Source organism: Aythya fuligula, chromosome 2 (assembly GCF_009819795.1).
Source record: "Aythya fuligula isolate bAytFul2 chromosome 2, bAytFul2.pri, whole genome shotgun sequence".
NCBI lineage: Eukaryota > Metazoa > Chordata > Aves > Anseriformes > Anatidae > Aythya > Aythya fuligula.
In genome coordinates this window covers 120,503,856-120,525,780 of record NC_045560.1, presented here as the reverse complement: position 1 = coordinate 120,525,780, position 21,925 = coordinate 120,503,856, and the positions used below count along the sequence as shown (strand labels likewise).

General features: G+C 42.1%; 1 protein-coding gene across 1 annotated transcript; it reads right to left on the bottom strand.

Moving 5' to 3' along the window:
• SDCBP (syndecan binding protein) lies at positions 1-13,634 on the bottom strand. Its single transcript, XM_032182459.1, has 9 exons — positions 13,565-13,634; positions 9,681-9,746; positions 8,100-8,178; positions 5,506-5,615; positions 5,011-5,169; positions 3,496-3,671; positions 2,072-2,243; positions 1,591-1,682; positions 1-719 (listed from the first exon to the last, which is right to left on the bottom strand). Exons 2-9 carry the CDS (start codon positions 9,729-9,731, stop codon positions 665-667), a joined length of 894 nt encoding a protein of 297 aa, XP_032038350.1. The 5' UTR covers positions 9,732-9,746; positions 13,565-13,634; the 3' UTR covers positions 1-664.
• Between the last annotated feature and the right edge of the window lie 8,291 nt (positions 13,635-21,925).

Sequence of the window (21,925 nt, the reverse complement as noted above, 5' to 3'; positions counted from 1 at the left end):
TAAAGTTTCAGTCATTTATTTGGTTACTTCTGAATCTTTAAGAACTTGGTTAAGGCGAGAGATAAGCATCAGTTACAATTCATATAACAAGTAATAAAAAGATTTGATTATCTGTACACTACCTTATTTAATATACTTACTGAATGATGCCTTCAGCTATATTCAGCTTAGCTGGCATACTTGTGTAAACAGAATTTACTAGAACAAGAAATAAACTAGTACTAGCCATACTTCTAAATAGGCTATTTCATATCTACTCTTGCAGACAGAAAGCAGTAAAAATACTTGTTTCTCTTAAACATACAAAGCACAGCATTGCCCTAGGTAACAACACATAATTTTGCAAGTGATATCTGGTTCCTTTAGTTGCAATGGCTTATAGGAGTAGTGAACTAAGGAAGAGATCTACGAAAAGTCATAACACAATTGGAATTTCACATTCGTCAAGCATATAAGGCTACAAGTTTTACAGTTTGTGAATAAACAAGATATGTTGAACTGTAACATTCCCAGCCATTATAGATGCAAATGCTTGATGCAGCATATCTTCTCTTGGCCTCCAGAAAGGCTCATGTGCAGAAGAAAGAAATCACTGAGTATAATAGCCCGAGTTTAGTGGAATTCTCATCAAATGTATGTACAGACACATGTACATGATGCACGTTTAGACTTCAGGAATGGAGTGATCCATCAGGCTTTTCATAATGCTAGTTGCCATCCTATAGAAAAGGAAAAGTCATTCAGGTTTTTAAGACAGACATGGAAACTGACTAAAAGCGTCTGTTCACTGTATCTTTGTCCTTGCTAGCCCTTTAATTTGATTTAAAAATTAGTCTCACTCCACTGTTTTAACAAATACATTGCTCTAGAAAAGCTGCACTACACTGCATAAATAAGACGTGTCCCAATACCCAACATTTTGCTAGCAGCTGGGTTGTGATACAAACATCTTTCAAGATGCAGTCATTTGTTCAGAGCAGTATCACAAGTAGGAGGGAGGAAAAGGGCTGGTGGGAAGACAGCTGTCCTGGAAACAGCTTTGTAGGAAGAACATACAATGCGGGTGGGGAGGAACACTTAATTATGCTTTAAGCATTCAAAGTGTTACAATTAATTCCTAGCAGCTTTAAAACTTTTTTTTTTCCCCCCAGGAGAGATTTGGCAGCACTAGCTTTCTACAGCTAAAGGATTAGAGAAACCCAACGACATCCTGCCAAGAATCATGTTTACATCACCAGAACTAGCTGCACTAGAAGCAGTTTAGTTGCAAGGTAGCAAAGACTGGTATTATCCATGTACTTCAAAGTGCTCAGAGATTCAAATTTAGTCATGTTTAGAAGGGGGGTTTTCAAAAGAATAAAAGTCAAAAGGAGCATCACTAACATATCAACAGTTTAAAAACAGAACCACATCACATTAGTCTGATTAAAACCACTGGATTATGTACACTTTCAGACTTCACCACCTTAACTAGACCTTCTATCAGGTTTGTTCTCATGGCAAGACAATTACATTTTATTTAACCTGCAAAATAATTGTCAGCTTTGATATAATTAACACCATGGCTGCTTTAATTTGGTTGTTACCTACCTCTTTATTATATACTCATAAATACTGGAAGGCATGATGGTAATTGTCACTACATTTCCAGCTGTTGCCAAGATGTCTGCTATCTGGGGGTCCTGTTATTGAACAAGAAATCATATCAGCAACATCACTTGAGATGACTAATAATGCAGCAGTTCAGGAACCCAATCGAGACACATTCACGCAGCTTAACAGCCACACAACTCCTTGCTTACAGTATTTAACCTTCAGGGCAAATCACTAAGCTGCAGTGCTAATGAACTTCCTACGGAGTCATCCCTTACAGGAACTCATTGGAGTAAGGATATAGACATTCTACTATGATTTTACAGTGGCTGGCAGGGGGAAAAACTTATTCCTTTGTTGGCAAAGCATACCTTAAAGATAAAAACTGAGAACCAACTATAAAAGGTAGAGGTAGAGAGGAAGAGAATGAGTTGCCCTGCCTACAGAAAGAAAACCACAGAGAAGCCTCAAAATGTACCTTCAGTCCAATGACGTTCTGGCCATTGATTTCACAGATGTTGTGCTCCGTAAGAAGTCCATTTCTCGCAGCAGAACTGTCTTTCACTATTGAGGTTATTTTTCCATTCTTGAATATGAAGCCAACATGCCCTGTGCTGTCTTTGTGCATGGTAATAATTCGTTCAAAAGGCCTGTAAGAAACAGAATAACCTTAATGCAAGAACATGCTTTCAGTCTACCAAACCACAGAGAGAACCACACACTATTTTAGTACCTTTGATTTGCAAAAAGGTTAATGTAGTTGATGTATGAGTCTCTAAAGAGTACAATCAAAAGTGGTAGGGGTTTAACTTCATTTTGGGACTACTTGCTATTGTAATCTCTTCTTTCTAGGCTGAAGTCACTTTCCATATGGAAATTAGTTTTTAAAGTTTTTGTGTCTTCTCTTTTCTACAGGTATTCCACCCTCTGGATTACTAAACCACCCAACAGCCAACCACACAAATGCCCATTCAAACTTAAGTTCTGCCTAACCAATGTTACCAGGTAGCTAAAATACTGCAGGCCATTTTGACAACTGTAGGTGACTGCGTGATTCTGGAGATTAAAGGCTTCTCCAACAGATTTTTCACTGTGTTATAAACAACAAATCTTTAAGTTGTCTTAAGAAGTTAAGAAATCCAGCAAGAGAGCAGAAGTTGGGCGCAGAAGTGGTAGACAGTAGGGAATCTTATGTTTTAATACAATAGAAGTCATATGCCCCCCATTGGGGTCAAACTTGACTCAAACACAAAAGAACATTGAAAAAGTTACTGAAGACATGTACTTAGTCATGTCACACATCCTCTGTCATCTCAGCCTAGAGACCATGTTGCATCTGTCCCATTATTACTACATATATTAAATACCTTATATTGATTAAAAACATACTGGTTTATCAAGCATACTTTTAGTGAGCCTGGCATGAACTCGTATGTGAGCAGTAAAGTCCACAAGAAAACTACCATGCTAAATAAAAATGGAAGTGAAGAATTTAAGCTCATTAATACAGCGACTATTTTGATACTGTTTTTATTGGTATTTCAGTAAGCAGAAGCTTCAATACGTATAAGCAAAAGTCAAATTGTGTCAGAGAAAGCACAGAACTCTTGAACTCAGAATTTACATTATGCTATCACTCGTTACACTATCACTCATTAGTTTATGTTGAAGGTGTTAGGCCTCATCATGCACAAGCAAGAGGTGTGCAGTGGCACTTCACGAGTTAGTGACTATTTTGAAATATTATTTTGACTGTTCCCTATAAAAAGGAACATTTCTAATGATCTTTAATAGTAAAGTAGACAAACATATTTTGTATGCCTGCCATGCTTCTCAGGTGAGGGAGACCTGAACTTCACAGTTATTCCAAGATGGATAACAACAATCTGCAGTCAGTCTTACCTGTCCCGAATGATCATTGAAATCCTCTCTCCAGAAGCCTGTTTCAGAACTTTGTGTGCTTTATCAGAACTCCATCCGGCACAGTTTTCACCATTGATCTGCAGAACTTGGTCCCCAAACCGCAGACCAGCTAGAGATGCTGGAGAGTTTGCTTGGACTAACTGGACAAATATACCCTGCAAAAGAAGGGGGCATGGTAGAAACAGGATGTTCTTCCTTAAATGCCAATCACTGAATACACAGCCCTTGTTTTCTATTCTTGTGTAATACCAACCAGATAGACAAAAGGAGACGAATTCATCAAGTCTTTAAGACACATTTTTGAAATTTCAGTAAGTTTATAGATGTCTTTAAGAGACTGATAGATATTAATGTTAGAATGAAGTTAGGAAATAAGGAAGTCTGTTCTGTTTAGATTTCTAGAAATTAAGAGACATGTGCTTCACAGTAACACCTTCCTTGAAGGAGTAAATACTGTTTTAACAAGAATTCTGAAAAACTAGGTCATATAGACTGGTACTAAATTTGCATGTCTGCCTGGGAATTTGACTACAAACTCCTGTGTAAGACTGTCTACATATAGCTTGAGAAATAGATCATCAATACTAAGAACTCTATAGCAGATTTTTCCTTCTTTCTCAACCCATTACTTTTTAACTTTTTTTTTTTTTACTTACTGTTAGCACCTCAAGTAAAAAAAAAAAAAAAAAAGTGTTAAAAAAAACACAATGTTTCCAGTCAAAGTAACCCCAAAACTAAGTAAAGGATGTCAACACAGAAGATAAATAAACCCTCCCATGGGGTGAGGGCAGGCAACAGAGAATTCACACTACTTTCTAGGAAAACTCCAGTATTTCCTGGGTTAGGATTAAAATGATTCTGTAGTTCTATGTGAAACCTTGAGTAAATAAATGACCCAGCCAAAACACACCCAAGAAAGAGAGACAAAGAAGTAGCATTTCTCATACTGAGAATCTGAAAATAACTAAACAGGGAAGCTCTGAAGCAGACAACCTCCTGGACCTTTTGGCAGCTACAGTCATGTTAAAGGAAACTAGAAGAGAGATTTTAAATTCCTCCTTGTATATAGCTGACACCCTCACTATCCTAAATTCTCTCATGAGTAGCATATTGCAAGAGTTTGTAAAAATACCTCTCCTTTTATATCACATTCATTTCTCTGCCTACTGTTGAACTTCAAGACTTCTGTATCTTTGTGGAAACTCTGGGAAGTACTTAAACTGCTAACTAGAGTCACAGCAGCTCTGCAAGGACATTTTATACTCTGAAGAAATACTACAGCTATTCTCCAGGTGTTATATGAAAATAAATTACTGCTATAAAATTAGATCTTAGTCAATGCCCTAGTTTCAGATCTAACAGAGGGTTTTCAAATTCTAGTAACAGACAAGCAAGTATTATATAATAGACAGTTCTCTGACCATACACTAATTCAACTACTAATTTAATTCAGCAGTAGGATTTGTATAGGCAAAAGCAAGCTTCTGTACTTACATTGTCAACAGACTTCAGGCGAAGTCCTATTTTTCCATCTTGATCTTTACACAAAATTGCTTCACGGATGCCTTGCTTAATTTCTGCTCTGCGAATTCCAATATCATTTCCAGTCACTGGAGCTACCATGTAATTAGTAGAAGGTCGTGTTACCAGTTGCTGATTAAGACAAAATAGCCAGACAACTTAATTTCAACTTTTTACAATACTTGTATGTCAGTTTATATCAAGTGATTAAAAAAAAGAAAAGCAGCAAAATTAAAATGCAAGTCACAACACCAGTTCTTCCCCTCCTGCCCCCCAAACTGGAAGTGTGGTGTTCTGTTTAAAGCTGTAGAAAAATAGCCTCTGCTACTTAAAAAAAAAAAAAAAAAAAAAAAATCATTTACCAGTGAGGTGGGATACATACTACAAATAAGTCTACTATCTAGAATGGTAGATACACATTTATTCTTTATACTTTCAGTTTCTAAGGTATGCTTGACTGATACCTACCCCTTGTGGCTGACCAGCTGCTGCCACTGGTAGGTTTCTCTGCACCTCTTCTTCATTGAGGCTCAGGCCCATGTACTGAGAAAGTTCTGGATATAGTCTGGGGTATAAACCTACACGAACAAGAAAAACAAAGCCATTAATATGTTTAACAAACCAGTTTATTGCTATCACACAGACAACAACTTAAACAAACCTTGCAGTATCGTAATGTACGTAACTTGAAAATTACAGTGTGAGATCCACCTGAATCAGGACTGTTATTCTAGCCCAGCTGAGAAAAGCAACTACAGGAGCAGTGCTTTTGAGATAACTAAAAGTTATCCATGTTCTTTAAGCAATTCCATTCATTTCTTTCTTTCATGGCACAACCAACATTAGCTATGCGGTGATGAGGTCCAAAACCAATGCTGTACTCCAGTCCATCATGACAAGCCCTTCTTTCCTCCAAAGTTTACAGGCAATTGGTGTGGAACTACTTACTCTCCCTCCCACCCCCACAGCAGGATAGCTGGAGAACACAGGATAAATTGAAAACGCGTGAGGGAATGGCATTGACAGAAGTGTGCAGTGCAAGAGGAATTCATGGAACCAACAGATACTGAATGTGTAGGATCTGATAGAACTAAAAAAAAAAACAGAAGCCCATACAAAGAAGCAACACACAGAAGAAAATTGACTATAATATTCTTCATGAGAAAGTGGCTGTCATTTTCCCATAGCTTCAAATTGAAGTCTTGTTTAGATACAGTCCTCATACCAAGAGAAAAAAAAAAACTGCGGACCTTAAAATATCCAGCAGGACATTCCTCTACTCTGAGAGGAGCAGGTGGCTGGGAATGGGAGAAAAGTCAGATTTGTCAGACCTTGAGTCAAACCACTCTGGAAAGAAGCTTGATGCTGCTCTTGACATTCCAGAGATAATTAAGTGATGCTATTTAACAAGAAGCAGTTACAAGAACACACGCCCTTTTGACCAAATCAGCAGAGACAGAAAAGGCTGCTCAGAGAGCCAAGTGGTACAAGGGGCAGTCTTGAAAGCACATAGGCTCCCTGATCCACACAGATGATGTTTTTGTTTTTAGTGTTCATTTATGGGTATATGTTTAAGAACAGCTATTATAAGAACCCACATTTGACCAGAAACTGAAAGCTACTTTTCCAGGAAGGAACTCAAAGGCCATTACAAAGAATTCTAATCCCATCAAGAAAAACTTTTTTTGTCCCTTAATACTGTCAGCTGTCACATGAGCATTCTGTTTCATGTGGGAACTGCCCAATCTTATTTCCAAACTGGTTTCACTGATACAGATTAGTAAACCTCTAATGAGTAGCTCTGTGGCTGTCTTCTGCTTGCCTTTCAAGCCCCTATGATTATAGGCAATTAAAGCTTCCCAAGACTTCTGCAGTGAATTGATTTTTCTCCTTCATTCTTCATAAAAGACAACATAGAATGAATCTTGCTATTACATTCTCATTCAAAGAGTCTCCAAAACAGCAGAAAACATCATCAAGAGATGTCAGATGTATCTTCTCCTGCCTTTACCAAGACAGAGATCCCCTGTGGGTTTGGCAAGTCCTAGAGATTGTTAACAACATATCCCAAAGGAAAGGTGATCTAAGCGATAAGCAGTCTTCAGCCACACACAGCTCCTGAGAAATTTGCAGACAAGCTGATGTCAAAATGTCATTTGGCCAGCAGTACAGTAGACATAGAAGTTGCAGGAGAATTCAAACTCCAGACAGTCTAAAGAAATGCTGCCAGGGAGAGGAACTGCTGAAGCAAACTTACTCTAATGAGGTTAGGTCAGGTAAGAACTTAGATCCTTCCTGGATTTAAGGTGAGCTGTAGAAAATCCATCCTTAAAGTGATCTTAGATGCACCAACTCCAAGAGCAGAACTGGAGACAAAGGTACACCTACCATGCTTTAATATCAGATCCACCAACATTCCTGATGGCTATTCCAGCACTGCAGCTGGTCAAGCTCGTTAGATTTTAGGTCCTTTAGACCAAACATAACTTAATAGCCCAGAATTCAAACATATCCATGCATGTTTGTGGGTGTATATGAGCATGGAGTAAACAGGAGGAGATATCAGTCGATACAACTTTAGGTCTGGTGGATTACCCAACAGACCTTTGAGCCCAAAATCTGCAGGAAGCTTTATTTTGCTTGCATGACAGTAGCGAAGTTCCTCTTCTCTACTGACAGAGATTTGTGCTTGTTTGCTCCCCAGCAAGCTCATATGCTGGGGGTGGGGTAGGGGAAAGACGCTCAGACTCAGGCTGCTCTCTGAAGTTTACAAACACGTGATAAGTACATAAGCATTTGAGGTAAGCATTAAGGAGAGATCAAACAGTACCAGCAACAGATCTTGTTACGTTAGGCTCACTTAAAAAAAAAGGCTTCTTAAAGCTACAAAAATGTTATTTGCCACTTTTTTTTTGTTTGCACTTGGGGAAGCGTTTCCAAAAAGGCATGGCCTCACCTTCAGTAAACAGTTTCATCTTTATAGGTATTTGACTGCACTTTAACTATAGAGTTTCATAACTGCTTTCCAAAACATTAGGATACCACACAGTATATGATCTTACCTCCATCTTGAGGAATAGGAGCAGAAGCTTCAGACAAGATTGCTGGATTAGCTGGATTTGAAGAAAAGGCGGTCTGAGCCTAAGAGCAAGGAAACTCATGTGTTATCTTGTAAAAGAGGAATTACAAATATCTTTACTATGAAGCCAGGAGACTATGCATTATTTTACACATTGTTGCCATTATCTTGAAGCTCTGAAGTTAGCTGTTTTCTTTGAAACAAATGATTTAATACAATATACTGCATTATTATGTCAACAGAAACTCGTACCTTCCTCAAAGACAGTTGCACAAATAACACAAAAGCTTGACCATCAACCTCAGTTCCAGTTTTGTTATTAAGCAAGTTAAAGAGCCTAAGATCTCCCTGAAAGACACATTCAACTTGGCCGACAAACTTTAAAATTTAAAATTATGGAAGTACGGCATTTGCAGAGTGTTTTGTAGGTTTGTTTTCAGTTGAATGGCAGTTCTACATTTTCACTGCTTACAGGTATCAGCCATGAGTTCTGCCACAGTTACCTGCAGGTTGCAATTCACATTCCACGAAATTCAGTGCTACTAATTTAACACCTTCTGAAAGAAACAGACCTCCTAGGAGTTTTCTACAGGAGGTCCCAAACGCACAACTGAGCTTAGAAACTAAACTTAGTGTTTTCACTGTCTGTTGCTGACTTGCAAATAGAAGAGATAGCACTAAAGTAAGCTAATTCCCTTCCTCCTCATGGTATCTCAGCTACCTGTTTTTCACTGATCATGAATACATGAGGCCAAAATAAATTAGCATACAGAGGCCTGCTAAGTATGACAGGAACAGCTATCCCAGTATCTATCTCTAAGACACAGGTTAAAGGTGGGGAAAAGTTTCAGCACAACGAAAACTATGCTGTACAGGACACATGAATCACTTAAGTAATTCAATTGTCTTGTTGAATTAATTTTTTTATTTTTTCCCCCCCCTCACGGAAATAATGTTTAAAAATAGAAGATCCCGTAGTCCTCTTCAGGAAGTTTTGTTTAGAGAGAAGTTTCAGAGCACGAGTGACTCATTATTTATCAAACATATTTAGAAGAAATGTCTCTAACTTAAATGCTGGGCAAAAACAACTGGTTAGAATATTTGGTGCAAGAAGTTTACGTTTAAACCAGCAGCCATTTTAATCTCACTGATTTGCTGTGGACACAGATTTTGTCTATCAACACAGAGATACCCTACTTCCATTTCCTCACTGCTTCATTCAGTGGTCACAAAAGATAAAAGTAGTAAATAGATCAAATTTAGCATTTAGATCACAAACTCTAGCAGTTGATCTTTAGCTCCAGGCAGGGTGGGTTGGTTTGTTTGTTCAGGGGGGCAAATTTCGTGTTACCCAACTGCATCTTCACATAAGAAGCACATGGCAGACGGAACAAAGAAATCCCAACTACAATCCTTACCTACAACTTCAAGGGTCCAATGATCCTTAGAAGTGCAATGGTAAAACATTACATCACAACTTCCATAGCAATCCCCCCCTCCCCTTACTAAATATCAACACATCTATTATTGTCACCAACACTACTTTTACAAAAGCCTCCCATACCTGAATAACTTTGTCCACCTTCAGATCTTCCAGGGAAGGATAGAGAGACATTTTGATGCAGTCTCACTGAGTTACAGGAAGACACGGAAAGGAGAAAAGCAAACAAAACAGGGTTAGACATCAGGTATTTACCTAATGTTACAACTTAAAAAAGAAAAGAGAAAACAGACAAAGCATTAAATAAGTTCAGCTGTGACCTGCAAGTCTCAGCATGACAGATACGCAGCACTAGAGACAAATTCCATTAAGGCTATCTATTTAATCTATTATCAATAATAGTCTTTGTGTAATAGGCTTTATTTACTATACTTAGTGATGCCAAAGTTTAGGTCTCAGCTATGAGAAATCCCACACAGAGAAAACTGTTTCACAGTAAGTATCACAAAGAAAGAGTGTAGGAGGCAATGATGCAACAGTGAGGAGGTTTGAAAGAAAAACCTAATCATATTCCTCCACACAAACACAACAGTAATTTATATACAACTCTGTAAGCTTTCACACTATTACCCCAAGTATCTAAACACTCTGATAATTCTGATGTTCCTACAAAAGGAGTCACTCAACAGAGCTGGCTTCCCATGTCCGCTTGTACCACATTATAAGCCAGCCAGATTCAGTCAGAGGTGAGTTTCAAAATCCACAGGGACTTCAGCCTGCCTCTCATGTGATGTTGTGAAAGCCCTGTGACAACATTAACAGGAAGTAATAATAAAAAAAAAAAACCACTTCACATGATCCTGTAATGCACCATACCGACGCTCAGCTCTGCTACAGCTGGGCACCAGAGGCTTTAGGCAATGCCATTTTCAAGAGATCCTTCACTCAAGTTCTCACCAAGGTCAACAGAGCTTTGCAAAAGAGTAATGAGACATTTCACCCCAAATTACGTGAACGTGTTAACTGAGAGGAGGAAGGCTAGAAGAGGAACAGAAGGAGAAGAGATCAAAACATGACAAAGTCTTGCAAGTTACATATGGCACAGAGAACAGTTAACGGGGCAGCACTACTAATAGCTTCTGGTTTGGGGATTAATTTTCTCATCCAAACACTTCAGAGGTCCTCATTTGCGTAACGAGTTAACTATAAGTCCAGACTAAAAGCAACCACTATATAAATCCTTGAGCAACTGCTTCTTCACATGCAGATACCGAATTGATTAAAAAAAATCCGATGCCTAACATGACACTGCAGGAACACAATAGATGTCTCCTTGCATTACATCAAGGTCACTAACAGCTTTTCTACTTGTTCAGCAGAGTGCCCAGGAGCTCAAGTATCATGTCAAACTGCAATTAAAACTTTAAAAGAGCCCAAAACGTGGCAGGGATCTGAACTGCCCAGACATAACAGGCCACGTGTTTGTAATTACTTGCAACTGATAATTTTGTGAAGTTGATGCAGCTAAACCACGTATAGCCAAGACCTGGAAGCCTTAAAAATTAAACACATTTAAAGAGAGTTTAAAATTCCATTTTAAGGCAGCATTGACCTGAAAACAATTAAATGCTTTTGCTCAACACAAAGGGGTAATGGCTAATGCAAACCCAAGCCCAGCAAAACGCTTGCTCGGGTATGCAGTCCCTGGGCACTGCACTCTGCTGCCAATACCAGTGAAGAGGCACACACATCAGGCTGGATATCTCCTTCCAAGCTACGTTGGTCATGGTGATTTCAGCTGCAGCACACGTTCAAAGTCAGCAGTCAGCACCCCACGGGACAGAGTGGTCCCATCATAGGGCAACAAAGGGAGCAGAAGCCCACCACGAGCTCCAACATCTGCATGGTAGCACAGACAGCACCCAGGGTCTGCTGTGTCTCTGGTCCCAGTGACCATTTCCACACAGAATCACAGAATTTCAAGGTTAGAAGAGACCTCAAGATCACCAAGTCCAACCTCTGACCTAAAACTAACAAGTCCTCCGCTAAACCATATCACTAAGCTAAACACCAGCAAACTTCCACCTGGACCAGCTTTGGTTTTCCTCCACAGACCACCCTCATCCTGCCCTGCAATCTCTGGTCACACTTGCCAGACTGCCATCTGAAACTTCTTCTACTTTAATATGAGGAACAAGGAGCTTTCTGTCGAAGAGTACTAGCAAAACTCAACATATATTAGCTCCCCAAACGCTTTAGGAAGCACTCCAGCAGCTTACCCCACCACTCTGCCACCGCCCAGGCCACCTCCCTTCCCCAGCTGGAAGCTTCCAACTCCAACCCTCTGTCGGGGCCACCAAGGAGCTGCCTGCCAGCTCCCTCCTTACAATCTCACTGGTTGCTATTTCTGGTTTTTCAATAAATACCCAAAATAACGGCCACCCGTCACTGCATCCAGCGAGCCCGGCTCCCTGCATACCAGCTTTGTTGCTTTTACACCAGCAAGGAGCGTTTTTGATTTCCTTGCAGGCAGTTGTAACACCAAGGTACACATCTAACCACTCATTAGGTAATGTGAAACGCCCCAAAATACCCTGTTTAGTTTAAAACATGACAGTTCAGCAGCAATCGTCACTGTCGGGGACTGCCAGTAATCTCAGGAAGAATCCGTCCATGACTCACAACACAAACAGATTTGAACATGAAGTTTGGACAGCCGTGGCTTTCTGCAGGAGCAGGGGAGTGGTAACCACAGAGCGGAGAGGAAGGGAGGTGGGCGACTCCCAAGCCTACACCGACACGGAGCTACTCGCCCCGATTGTTTGCAAGCTCCTACATCCTGTGGAGAACACCTATAGTAACCTGAAGCTTTCAGGAAAGCAAAAATGAAAGCAAAAGGAGAAAATGCCAGTTTCCAAGTACCCTCAAGCTCATAAACCCAGCTGCCAGCCCCGTGGGCAGGCTGCCTCACCAAGAGGATCCTATTTACCAAGGGAAGTGCCTGACCACTGGGCAGAGACTGCGGACAGGCTGCACTCGTGACACTCTCGGGCTATTAGCAGGAAGTTTTGTATGCAGGAGCTGGCTCTTACTACACACAGTGGCTCAACTGGAAGATGACGGGCTTCCCGACATTTCTTGGGTCGGAAACACCAGAGCTGAATGCAGGCTGAGAGCCAGCTGAAGTCTGACCTGTCCGTGGCGACTGCCGTCTCTGAAAGGAGCAGCAGACGGTATTTGGATGGGGCAAAGGGAAGGAATAACAGTGTTTTGTCCCGTGGAGAGATTACAGCAGGCCACAAAACCAGCACCTACAGCAAAGTATTGGTTTCGGCTTCCCGAGCAGCTAGAAGCCATGAGACGAAGTTTTATCTTTAAAGGACAAAACCTCCCGAAGGTCGAGCTGAGACAGCAGGAAGACAGGAACTGTTTTGCAAGAGGCGTCCTCCAATAAAAGAGGAAAAAAAAAAAAAAGAGAGAAGTGTTTTTCTTCTGATACCATCTAATCGGCCTCTGAGCATTTGCTCTCGCTGCGCACTTTGCTCAGGAATCCGCCGCCTCCATTTCAGACCCGAAGGAAGGCTCCCTCACCCCAAAAGGCGCAACACACCCACAGCAGCCCTACAGAGAAAGCAGTACAGACCCCGACCAAGCCCCTCTCCCCAAAACCCCAACACACGAAGAGGACGCCAGCGCAGACAGCCTTTATTTAATCGCTCTTTTCCTTCCACCGCAGCCCGGTGCGGGAGGCAGCCCCGGCAGGGAAGGCGCCGGCCGCCCCCCGGCCCCACGAAATGGCTGCTCGGCGGCTCCTCCGCGCCGGGCACCGAGCGACGGCGGCGCAGCCTCCGCGGGCGAAGCCCTTCCCTTCCCTTCCTCCTTCCCTTCCTCCCTCCGACACCACCAGGCCCCCTCCTCCTCTTCCTCACCCCTCACCCTCCCCACACACCGCCCCGTGCCCAAGCACAAAGGGGAACGAAGCGCCCCCCCCCCCCCCCGCCCCTCACCTCCAGCCCAGGGGCGAGCGGCGGCACCAGCGGCTCCGGCAGCTCCCGGCGGCGCCGCTATGAGGGGAGCGGGGGCGGCGGCGGGGCTGGCCCGGCCCCGCGCATGCTCTGGCGGCGGCGGCCGAGAGAAGGGGCCGGGCCCCGGAGGTGGCCGCAGAGGGGGAGCCCGGGGCTGGGGGCGGCTCTGCCCCACGGGGCAGGGGGTCCCGGCCCTCAGTGCCTCGCCCGTGTCCCTGGTTAGATGCGGGGCTTTGCCCGCGGCGTGTCGCGCAGCTTAGTGCCTTCTCACCGCCTGGTTGCCTGAGGAAAGGCTCGCTTTCCTTTGTTCTTTTTGAAAATAAATTCTTTTTGTTTTTCTTTCCGCGTTGTTTCGGTGACTGGTTTATTTATTTTTAATCTCGTCTCGCTTTCCCTTCCCTCGTCATGCGTTCGTAAGTCCTGACGTCGCGGGGCCCTGCCGTGACCACATCACCTGGCCTGCGGCTCGCTGCCCACAGCTCGTCTGGAGAAACTCCCCTGTTGCATAAACCATTGCATAAAGAACACCCAAAACAGAGGAAATTTATACTTCATTACCATAATTCTTACACATTTGCCATGTTTCTTGGCTACCATCAATTCTCTGTCTTCAAAATCTTCACTAGACTGCCTGATGGCACAGCTTGTTCATCATGTAGACATGTAAATATGCTGAGTGCCCTAAAGCTTCCCTTAATAAATAAACTAAATAAACTTGAGCATTCAACAATGGTGTTTAACAGCTCACCAGCCCCAAAGGGAGATCTGCTCCCATCTCCAGTCCCTTTCTCCTGCCCTGTAGCTGGTGGCTGGTCCTCAGCCAGTGCCAGCAATTGTCAGGCTCTTCTGTGGGACAGCTTAAACTCTGCTCCAGCACAACGCTAATCCACCCAGAAATATGAGTATTTTTCTGCTGGGCTAGTGAGCTAAACTAGCAACAACAGGATTTTGTGAGCACCAGCACCAGCCAGAGCAAAGGAAGGGAGGGTGTGGCTGGAAACAGGGGGAAGGAGGAGGAGGAGGAAACGGGATTGGGAGGGAAGGGATTCCCTTCCTTCTGGCACTAACAGGCTATTTCGTCATTTGACCTACCTGTGCAATTAAAACCTTAATTAATGCTAAACGGAGATTTTTGTTGCAATGTGCATTTTCCAGTCCTCATGAGTGAAGTGAAAAGTTTACAAGATTTATACCTCAAAAAGGGGTTTAACTCTTCATCCTGCAGTGAGCCCTGTGCAGTGAAGCCCTGTACCTACCCTGGAGAATCCATACCATGGTAGTGCCTTTATAGCACGGAGATGGCAGATATACAATGGGTTGCCATCCAGGTGATACAATTCTTCTGGTTACTGGTTCTGACCATAGAAGGGCAATATTTTGTTTTGGTCTCTCTCATTGCAGAGACACCATCCTTACCTTGTTACTTGTTGTTTTCTGCATTACTTTATCCCTTGTTGTTACCTTTTGAGACATTCTACTATCCAGGTAGCAGCATTTGTCTGTGGATGTCAGACCTACACTGAAAATGCACATTTACCCTAGCAGCTGCAAAGGACATTCATTCTTTATGATGATGTCCTAACCAAAACACTCATGTCTGTATAGTCTATTATTTGTTTGATGCACGTTGTGTCCAAGTCCAAGTTACAGGTGGTAGCTTCAGTACCACATCCACCTGGGGGAATGAAAAGCCCTATTAACAAAGATTAATCTCATCTTCATCTCCAAATGCATCATGAAACACAACTTCATTAAAGATTTTGAAGAACTGTATGAAGATGCTTTAGATGTTCTTGCTTAAGAACAGGTTTTTGGACAGAGGAAGATTAACCTCCTCAAAATTATTGCTCATTTAAATGTAGGAACAAAATGTAGTAAAATAGAAAGATAACAATTTGAAAATATCTATGTCTAATCTGTGCAACCAGTGCAGTTTAACATGTCTCAGGGTCTTTATGCTTTGAACCTGTAGACCAAAGGCAATTCCAACTACATTGCTAGCCAAACCCTTAGTTTCCTTCCCAGAGAAACCAAAGCATGGAAGGGGATGGCACGTGCCTCAGTTTCTGCAATGTGAAGGGAGAATCTGGGACTAGGGAGATACTTCTGCATCCTAGAGTTCAGAGGTGGGCAGCAGAAGGGCCTGGCTCCTCTGCCTTTCCAAGAACACCTCTGAGACTGGAGAGCTTGAAGGAATCGGATGTGAAACACCCAAATAAATGGCTCTTGATTAGTTCCCGAGCTATTTGCAAAAAGGATTCCAAGATTATCTATTGCTTGAGAGCAGCGGAACAAATGGTAAAAGTTACCAAAATTAGAACATCCATGGGCAATCTCATGGTAATTTTCCATTGTCAATATACTCCCTCTCCACCTCCCCGGTCTTGTGCCAACTTTCAAAGAATAATAGAGGCCACCTACTGATTGGTATCAGTCACAGCAGCTGCAAAAATCATAATAAAATAATACATGGTAGTTACTTTAAAAGTTGCATTTCTCCTTTGAACCTGGGAATAAACTGTGCTTTTGTTTGCTAGGAAACTCTCCACCCATTCAACAATGAGACGTTACAAATAGTCACAGAAAGCATGTACAAATTGTGCAAGACAGCACCCTGTCAGTACTGGAAGTAGAATAACTGCAGCGGAGCAGTTCTGAACCTGGGGCAGTTGTGAATGAGTTAACCTGGCCCTGCTCCAAGCCAGGTGCAAGGAATATCCTGACGTGTTGTTTGTGTTTCTGGAACAAACCAGCCCCAAACCAACACGCGGAACTGCTGCATTGCACTGAGTTGTACCCACTCACCTCTAGACTTCTTAAACAAGAATTGTTGCAGTTGGCATATAGAAACAAGAATTTCAGTGTAAAAACCTGCTTTGTAGAAGAAATTACATCATGGGAGCTTCACCAAGTTAAAGTATGTAATGTTAGAAACTACAGGAATGAAAATAGCCTAGGTAACATTATTTCTGACTCCCTGTTCACATACATTTCATCCTGCCTATCTAACATATTACTCCCATTGTCCCCTGCCAGCCTGCAGAATGGATGGTGCTTGGGGAGTTTATGATTTTCCACTGTTCAGCTGCAGTTTCATGCCCAATTTCCTGCCTGCTATTCAAACTCCGCTGTGAAGATGGAAATGCTAATGTTGTCACAGTCTTTTCCAAGTAACACTCTAGTGTCTGAGTGCTGTGCAAACACTTGCTAATTTATTTTCTGTCCTAACTCCCAAGGTACAGGCAGGGAGTCGAGGCACTTCACTGGAGTGTGCTCACAGTGCATTATTTTGAGCTTTCTGTTCTATGACATTTTACCTTGCTTTGGTGTGGATACAGAGGATTGTTTGTTAAATGACCACCTTCCTGAGCTCGCTCTGGGCTGCGTGTGCCCAACACTTCTCCAAACGAGCCCCCAGGGCCTCCTGTGGGGCAACCGGAGAGCGAGGGAAACACAGCAGCTGCTTGTGGAGAGCCTGGCGAGAGCGTTTGTTTATCACCTCTAAGTGAGCAGGGAGCAGCACCCACCCCAGGGCGGCACCCCCAAACATCACTCTCTCTCTCCATGGTCCTCCTCCCTACTCCTCAGACCTCTCTCGGCCCCTGTGGCAGTGGTCCCGCAGGCTTCGGGCTCCTTCACGAAGCGAAGCGGGGAGGCCAGAAGGGGAAGGCCGGAGGGCGCCCTGAGGAAGTGGGTGGACGTGAGCTGCAAGCAGCACACAGGAGGGGCGCCTGCACTTTTCCTCTGCCCGGGACACAGACAGGACTTTGCTGGAAGGAACTGAAATAAAGGCAGCAGCTCTTCCCTGGCATCTACATTTCCATGTCCTTTGTTTTAATGTTGTAAAGACAGAACAGAAGCCTGGCATAGCTGAAGTAAGGCATGTAGTTCACAGTAACAGCAACTTAACTGTTAGCACTGCTTCCTCAGGAATGCAGTGGGGTTTTTTTGTTGTTTTTCCTTTCACTCAATGTCTCTAAGTGAACATTTATACATTCACATTAGATACGGTCTAGCTCAGGCAGAGGCCCTGGTCTCTGAGTTAGGCACCACTGGTGAAATTCTGTGGTCTCGATGAAGCGTGACACCAGACTAGAAGACTACAAACACGTCTCTCTGCCCTGGCCGACCATACACCTCTGTGTGCTGCCTTTACTGGGTCACAGCAATACTCGATCCTGCTGAAAAGGAAAACACAGCAGGAATTTAGATAGGTTTGAATGCAGCTACCCAAAGAAGTAACACTGAGATGGTTAGGCAGACCTCACTATGGGGACAACACCATGGCTGCTCTCCTTCACACTCTGTTAACATGGCACAAGTGCCTGCGGCAAGAAGGGCCCAAAGAAACAGGAGTGTGGGTGCCTGGATGGGAGGCTGGTATTTTGTCTTAACACACATCTGAGAATAAATTTGACCAGACACTGGCCTCTGAGCTGGGTGGCTGAGATGGAGTTGGGCTCTTTCCTTTCATTACAGGAACGGTGACCGCAGGCAGAAGAGGCAAAGATGAGATGAAGCCATCAGCGACACCGACTCCTTCAGCAAGGTTCACCCGTCACAACGGGAAGTCTTCGCCCCTCCTGAGCTAACCTGACAGTTTTGGAGAAAACTGCCCTGGGAAGTGCAATTGCCCGAAGCAACCAGACACTTGCTGCACGGGTCTCATCCGAAGGGATGCTGTGCTGGTGGCACAGTGCCCTTGCTTTTCTGGGGAGCTGTCTCCATGCTGACTCAGTGAGTCAAATGCTTTCTGTAGCACGAGTGCTTTTTGGAAGTTTGCCATCACATGTCACACTACAGAAAACCTGCTTAACTTACAAGATCAGAGTTTTGAGCCATATGGCTGCTGGAGCATCCATGTTTGTTAATTTGTTAAGAAAAGCAAAAATCTGTTCCAACTTGTAAACTTTACAGATGTCTCAGTGCTTCTGTCTTTTACCTTGTGTTTTGTCTTTATTGTCCTCACCTCCTGTTCTCTGTTACACCTACCTGTCATCCCTCATCCATCACATTTTTCTTCCTATATTACCATGTCATTTCATGTATTATGTATTTCTTTTTCATTTTTGCTTTTCTATTTATGCTTTAACTTTTTTCATTAACAAAGTGAAGCCATAATAGATCAATTTCTGGGTTTTGACTATTTAAGTTAAAATATATATAAAAACATATAAACAGAGATGGGTAAAATACAGTATTACAGCAATTCTGGTAGTGGAAAATCAGAATTACTTGTTAAACTTGTGCACAGATAAATAGTTTTTCAAATTAGCCATCTGTATTCAGTTGCAATTCAATTTTCTCAGGCCAGAAGGCTGATTCACATGTAAAGCTAGTGGGATGTGCTTTAGACAGCTTGTTTATATAGTCCTGTATTCATCTCTTTTTAATCTGATCTGGATGGTTGGGCAGCCTCACACTTTCAAGATGCTTTCATATTATGTCTATTACAACAACATGCCTTACTTTTCCTTTCTGCTGCACAATGAAGACATTGTTCATTCCACAGCTTCCTTTAGCCAAAAAAAAAAAAAAAAAAAAGGACAAAAAAAAACCAACTTTGCCCACATATAAATATGATCACAAAGAGAAATATATCACAAAAAAGGATCTGCCATGGCTGGCAGATTTCTGCTGCAATATACAAAGGAACTCACTGTTCAATTTTTCTCTCATATCCTCCAACAAATACTGTAAAATAAAGAGTAGCACGTAGAGATGGGGAAAATATAATATTCAAGCAGTTCTAGTATGAGAAGGACATGCATTTTCCATGGGAAGAGCAAAATGTGGATCAATCACAGAGCTGTGTGCCCCACACTTCATCTAGCTCCTCACATTTTGCACAGTCCAGTGAAGCCTGAATCCACCTTAAAGGTCAGATTTATGTACAGTTACTCTAGGCAAAATTTCTCATACCTAGGCAACAGGCTAGCAGCAACCCACAAAGGATGCTCTCAGAAAATAAGCCCTGTGCTTGTATATAGATCTATAGGAAAAATGATAGAGGCTCCTGAAACAAAAGAGCAACTGTCCAAAGAAGTGATAACTTGTCTCTGCCCATCAGGCAGCCCTCAGCCTTTCCAGGCTGTGAAGCCTTTCCAGTTGGTGTTATAAATGCAGCTTCTCCATTCCCTGTACTGTTGGAAGATTTCAGTCCCAAAGTGGCCATGTGAGCCCACATCAAGGGGAACTCACTGATGGCTTCCAACTATCAATTCCCTGCTGGCCCATCTTCCCTCTGATCAGCCCTATGGAAGATACCCCACTTTGACCCAGGCTGGCTCCCAGCTCTGAAATGGTGTTTCAGTAAGGTGGAAGATCCACTTGCGTTAACTGACATAATCCTGAATGGCTGGAGATCTTCCAGCAACCCAATCTCTGTGACTTCTAAATGGGGACATAAAAATGAGTTGTGAGTATGACGGAGTAGGAAACACGAATTAAGAGCTACGCTTTGCAGGTGGCTAATTTAGAGAGATGAGCAACTAGAGCAACTACTGAGCCATGATAAAACATGAGATACAGGAAGACTGTGTATTTCTGTGTATTTGTTTTAGGGTAAAAATAAATAAATAAATAAATAACAGGCTACTATAACCAAGGGAAAAGGGAAGCAGGAGAAAAGGTGCTGTTACATTCCCTGCTCCATCTGCTGGGACAGCCCAGAATAGCTTGGCATATTCTTCCAGAGTTTTCACTGTAGTCATTTTCTATTGGCTTGTTACCTGTTTACCTTTCTCCAAATATTTCTTTCGTATTAGGAAGCTGTATCATTTTTGTAATCACATCTGAGCTTTGATTTCTCCCCGTTCAGTGTTCGAGTGCATGCAATTAGGCTTTTAAGTGCAACTGGATAATATAGAAGCTGCTGTTCTGTTATCAAATAATACCAATCAACTGAAGAGTTTGAAAAAAAATTGCTTTAGGAAGATGCAGTTTGCTACACTGAATGAGTAGTAGTATGCCCTGTAGTAGCAGTAATTAGTAGTAAGATCCTCATGGCTTATTTTGCATCCAGTATCCATGCCCTTTTCCTGCTTGCCCTACTTTCATAACTGCTCTCTTTCTTTTCAGTTTCTTCTCTGTGATACATAGAAAAAAAAAGTAATTTAGTTAAATCTTAATATTCTCAGTTTTTACCAAGAGAGGCTTAATAGTACTAGCGGTAGTTTTTCTGCATTTTTAAGGAAAACTGCCAAGCCAAATTGCTGAATATTATTAAAATACTATAATTCAAATGAAATAAATTATTATATTTGTTAATAAGATTTAGTTTAAGATGGCTGATATTCATGGAGCGGTAGTGATATAGCAAGATCCAGTTTTTGATGGAAAGGTTACAAAACTATGAACTGACATTCCCAAAGAACAAAGAAAATTCCAGAAAAAAAATGACCTGATATGGTGTAAGCAAGCAAAGTTCATTATTTGATATACGAGCACATTCAGAGGATGCTCTGAGATAAATATGTAAACATTAACTTGTTCATTCAATGAAACATCTGTCCATATTGCTATTGAAATATTCAGGGGCAATTGTCCTTAAACAGGATGTAAATAAGCCCAGTTTCCATGCCTGTCCATCTTTATAATCTACCAATGTTGATTAACTTAATGCAAATACAATGCATTGTATACACAGAGTGCTTCATGATGAAAAAAAAAATGACAGGTTCAAAGATATCATAAAGGTATCATTACTAAAGGGTTGTATGTACATTTAAACAGTCATGGGGGAGAGGGAGGGAGAGTAAAGGAAAGCTGAGCACAGTACTGTCCTGGAGCCAGATAACTCAAAAATTTTGCAGCAGGCAGATTACCATGAAGACAACATCTGCCCCTTGAACAACCATGACATGTGCTAAAATAGAGCTGTAGTGTTATACTGTAGTAGCATGAAATCATGACAGATTATGCAGATCATTAAGTACTTAAACAGTTTGGCATTATTCCCCAGCAGCATATTTAATATCATTTTACTCCAATTCTTTTAGACAATGTATTCTTGTTTAGGTAAGCAAGACTTCCACCATTTCCACTGATCTAAGAAAACCATGGAAAGGTGAATTCAGCTTGGGCTCTGATGGATTTACTTCTGGGATTACAGTCTCTTGCAGGAGAAACTACATTTCTGGTATGATCTATTGATAACAGCAGCTAGCGTATGCTCTTACAACAGAGCTCTAAAATGGTGGAGAAAATAAGATGGGATCAAGAAGCACCATAATTCCATTTCCCAGTACTAATTTTTCCTCAAGGGGAAGCACAGAAAAGCTGGAGTGCAATGGATGTGAGGCTTAAGACTTAATGGCTTGTCTGCCATTAACTGCTGCCCAC